The 5,406-nt window shown below is 31.0% G+C and overlaps 1 protein-coding gene across 1 annotated transcript in view; it reads right to left on the minus strand.

The window, feature by feature from the left end:
• The window catches only part of LOC119670218 (small G protein signaling modulator 1), a 23,769-nt gene extending 19,832 nt beyond the window's left edge, over positions 1–3,937 (minus strand). The window contains exon 1 of the mRNA XM_038080391.1: positions 3,838–3,937. Within this exon, the coding sequence (XP_037936319.1) occupies positions 3,838–3,874 (37 nt within the window). The 5' untranslated portion in view covers positions 3,875–3,937. The remainder of the gene's footprint in view (positions 1–3,837) is intronic.
• Positions 3,938–5,406: the final 1,469 nt, after the last annotated feature.

Genomic DNA, 5,406 nt, shown 5'->3' on the forward strand with positions numbered 1-5,406 from the left:
GCACAGCTCTGATCACAATGATATCTCTCTAAATATGCCAATGAAAGTAAATGATAATAACGATAGGTTCAACAAGATTATCAATTATAACACAAGTTCCTCTGAACAGATTAAAATACCGACAAATTTTTTATGTTTCAATAACATAACTATTGAAGTACATGAATTTAGTTTAAAATATACAATACATTCATAACGACATCTACACCTATTTTGTGAACCTATTTCAGTTAGAAACACCAAAAATCGCAAAATTCGAGCGTTATTGTAGAAGCTCAATAAATCATGAATAAAGATGGTAAAATTTTTTAAATTTTAAGATTTAGATTAGTAACGGTAATGGGTTGAAACAGGATTTAAGAGTAAAAGTGTACTCTATGGTGGAATTTTATAGCCGCGACTACTTAACAGAATAGAACATCAGTAAGTTGAATCAGAAGATAACAACTTGATTGGTTAAGAACCGGAAATGATATTTTATTTCGGGAAAAACACATCTGCAAGGAATTTGAGTTAAAAAAAAATTTTATTGTGAAACCTATAATATTGGACCTCTCCTGCTCAACATATGTTAATGGCTTTGCATGCTCTTCTAATGATGAGTCTATTATCGCTACATTTGAGAAGAACTAATGGCAGACAAAATCAGAAAATTACAAGAGATAATGTGATAATTGAATTGCTTATATTGATTGATATTTGATTGGAATGTTTTGAAAGGAAGAAAGGAAGGAAGGAAGGAAAGACAATTAAAAATCATTCGATGTATATAAGATATGAGATTGTTTTTCTTGGAAACCTAAACTGTCGGGTACTTTAGCTTGAAAAACGAAACGTCTATTACTGATATTTTAGCAATAATAATGTTATTGAGTAGTGTATAAAAGTAGCCATAAATCTAGAAATAAGTGTACCCGAAAAATAAAAAACTTTAGCTTATGAAAAAACGAAAGGAGGCGAAAATAAAAACAGTTAATAATAAACGATGAAACGAAACGTTCTCTTAAATATGTAGCGATTAGTCTAGGAATGGATTTAATATCCTTTTATACAATAAAGTTTATCTTAGGAAAATAAGAAATTAGGTGGATATCAACAGTTATGAGTTAGTGATAAGTAATAAAAAAATCGATTCAATCGAATATTTTATGTATTATTACTAGTTCTACATAAGATCAAAGTGTGCTAAGGATTTCCTAGCAGCTCTTAATAATACTAATACCATTTTTGTTACGCTTAATACAGGTACCAGTGCATAACGACATTGACGGAAATTGCAATGCATTTTTTGATGAAATTTCTTATCTATACATAATACTAACCTTCCTTAAGGACTAAGCAGAAGCGATATCGAAATACCTATCGCTATTTGTAAACTATTTTAAACGAATAACATACCTCAACGGATCAGCTGGTCCATAGCGATAGCACTTTTCAGTTTTACGTTTAGGCTAGTATGATCAAAACTAGATAGAAAAAAGTAAAGAATCTACTTGGTCTAACAAGAGAGGACAATTCTATGCTTGTGGCTTCTATAATCTATAATCGGTTACTGGTTATGAATATGCTATGATTATGATTTAATGAATACACTCTTAAACAGAAACACGATTTTAGAGTAAAACTATACTCTATGGAGGGGGTTTTTATACTCGCATACTCGCGACTGTTTCTTAATTGTGGGAGTTTTGAATATGAAGGGTGGAACATTTATTTTGCATCTACCCAACTTTTGTTGAAATAAATATAATCTTCTTCGGCAATCATATCTTCAGCTGTCTAAGTAAATTATTTCTGAAAAACACTATCCAACGAGATTTCAGCTACCTGTTAAGCTTGTATGACCGAAACTTGATAGAAAAAAATAAAGAATTTACTTGGCCTACCAAGAAAGGACATTTCCATGCTTATGGCTTGTATGATTGATCATTGTTTATTAGATGGGCACGCTTTTAAACTAAAACACGACTTTAAAGTAGAACTACAGACTCTGGATTGGAATTTTATACTGATAATTGTTTCTTAATTGTAGAAATTGTGAAGATGACGAGGTATGAGATTAGGAGAGTTACCAAGCAGTCTGAAATTTCTTTTGCAGTTTTTGCTAAAATGAATACGAACTTCTTTGACAATGATATACTTAGTTTTGATATGGAAATGCCAAGCGCTGGCATTGAACACATTGTGCGCTTTATAAGTGTTTTATGAATGTTTAAAAATTAATAAGAACTTAAGGTTCTGTGTTAAGTGATGATATTGGAATAAAGCTGTACAACCTGTTAGATTGATCTGACTAAAAATAACCTAACACAATGTATTAATATAATTAATATTATTATAATTATATAATTAAAAATGTTAATTTATGTCAATTTTTTTTTATTTTATGTTAAATAATGAATTTATGTTAATTTTGTTTTATGACAAAATGAAACTATTTATAAATTATAGGGTTCGAACAGTTATGAAGAAACAACAACAAAAATTTAAACTAATTTATTGAAATTTGGCTGACCTTATAACGTATTTTCGCGTATTACCAAGTACTCATCAACAGTGATCTTACGATATTATCGAATTTTTATTTACTTAGTTTATGCTCCGTATATAATTTATTCCGTAAACTTCGAACTTGAGCATTGAAAGCCTTGACTACTTGTAGAAAAAGAAGTTTAGTCATCTTTCTCATTTGACAGGCACGAGTTCTAGGCCTGACATTTGCAGTTCAACAAATTATATACGTACTATGAACTAATTAACTAGAAATTCGTATGTATCCTAAGATCACTGTTGATGTGTTTTTGGCAATACTCGAAACTGTGTTGTATGATCAGCCAAATTTCAATAAATGAATTAAAATTTTTGTTGTTGTTTCTTCAATAATGTTTGAACCATTATAATTGTATTATATTTTTTAATTTTAAATTATTTATATTATATGTACAAAATTATATTCTATATAGATGTGAATGCCATCTTTAAGCTGTAATAATTTATATTTTTGGTGAAATGCCACTAAATTTATTAAAGCAATCAAATTAAATCGCGTCAAAATTTCAACGCCTTTCATCAAAAACCGCAATTTTTCAAAAGCATTTACTTCTCTCCTCATAAGGAATTATAGCTGAAAAATGTAAAACTCATTGCGGCGAAATAAAGTCAATTTCACGTTTTACATTGTGAAAACATAAACAAACGCCCACTTAGATTATTTTATGAAAAGTTTATTTTGGTTCATTGATAAAAACGTATGAAAGATAATAATAAAGGAAAAATGTAGGCCTAAACAGGATTTCAAACTGCAGTGAACATATTTTCGTTTCACATTTTTTTGTCCTTAAATTATTTTCACATTTTTCATCGTTAATTTTGCTCCTTTTTTAATTGAGCTCCTTTGGGTGTTTTAAATTTGTCTGAACAGTGGCTAAAAAGCATTTTTATGCTTAAACGCTCCAATACGCACTCCTAATGGAACGTACGTACCCATGTGTGCAGTGTGTGTGTGCGTCTCCATTTTGAAAATGAAAATCAAAATCCTTACGTACGCATTTGCGTGGGCGTTTGTACACAAAACGTCACAAGGAGCAACAGGAGTAAATATGAAGGAACAAAATTTCGTCAAACGTAAATTTCGTTTTTCGTTAATTTATTTATAAAACATGCAAGATAACCCAATCCGCACATGCGAGTGTATATTCGCACATACAGCAAATAACAACCTCTTCGTACGTACATATGTAGATAGAGGAGATATACTATATAGGGGCTTATCAACTATAGCACAAAGTGAAAATGATACTTAAAAATTCAAAGCAAAGAGTTAAGCATTTAACTCACCTGCACTGTTGGTTTGCACCATTTTTTCTTTCCGCATTCAATTAACAGAAAAAAAGAAATTCCGCACGAAAATTTATTGCTTTCCCATGAAAAATGTGTAATTTAGTAATTTTCACTTAAAATCAACAATATTTTCCCACAAAGTTGCTTGTGAATTTTTAATGTAAGCAAATTTAATAAAATGTATACTATATACAAAAGAAAAGTCACTTAAATATTTAATGAATCTGACAACTTGACTTTCTGCTGAAAACACGTCCGAACCGAGGGAACTCAAAACCAAAACTGAAAACGTTGGTCTGACAGTCTGAACTGATAAACTCAAGCTCATGTAAGCAAATTGTTGCTCTCTAAAAATCACGTTTCAAAAACACTAACATTTTTAGCTGGTGACAATGCAATGAGGGTTGAAACAATAAAACATTTGTCTCCCCCATTCACAATTGTATGCTTATCACCCCCAACTCCCTAAAATTTTGGCAAGCATCAAGTGGTATTGCTCAAGCACCCGTATTTGGGTAGGTTATGTTTGTGTATTTTCCATGTTGTTTATAGCGCGATAGTTAAATATGAGTACTATCCTCTCTGCTTTAACAAAATTTGCACTCATTTACGAAAAAAATCTCAAAATTCACAATAGTCAATGCAGTGGCGTTACATTTATATTGAAGTAGACTTCTTTTCAATTTATTTTAACGATATGATTTGAATGATTTTGTAAACTTAGTTTAATCTTTACCATAAAGAGTAGAGTAGATAAGTTTTGCACTTTCAAGTCCTCATCATTCAAGTCCTCATTTTCTTTTTATTATCAAATCATGTTAGCTATGCACTTATGGCGCTGAGTTGCAGTTCACTTGAAACTTTTTTGTTTATTTTTTTTTTTTGGTATCGAACCTGGACGAAAAATCTTCTAAAGATACAAATGGCCCATACCATTGGCATCTCCGATTCATACACGACTCATTGAGTCATATATTTTGTGTAGTATCTACGAATCTTATAGTGTCTCTAATTATTTGATCAAGACACTCAATTTCATATGAACAAAACTAACAGTACGGATTACTTGCCAGTCTGCAACGTTATAAGTATTCCCAGAAGCATCCATATCCCATAAGAAACTTTGTTAATTGAAATCCCAAGTTTAATCCAAATCCAAACTTTTGATATTTAGAATTAGCGAGTGCGTCTATTTTGATATTTGTGGAACGATCCCACCGTTGCTGCTTTTCATTAAGGTATTTGTCTCTTATTTCCAAATAAGAATCTGACAGAAATGGCTCAGTTTCAGTAATTTGTAGACGGGACCATAAGAAAAAACTATCTCTGGCCGCGAACCCCTCAAAATCTATTGGCATACGTCCAGCCAATACTCCCGCAACATCGTCTGATATTGTACGGTAAGCACAGCATATATGCGTAAGTTTGACAGTTTATTCAAAGAATTCAAAGAATTCTGTTCTTTAGTCGTTTTCTTTTACAAAAAAAAAAACTGGTACATCTTATGATGTCAAAACCATCGCAAAAGATTGATTAACAATGCCTTATATAAAAGTATTTACTAGT

This window comes from Teleopsis dalmanni, chromosome 1 (assembly GCF_002237135.1).
Source record: "Teleopsis dalmanni isolate 2A chromosome 1, ASM223713v2, whole genome shotgun sequence".
NCBI lineage: Eukaryota > Metazoa > Arthropoda > Insecta > Diptera > Diopsidae > Teleopsis > Teleopsis dalmanni.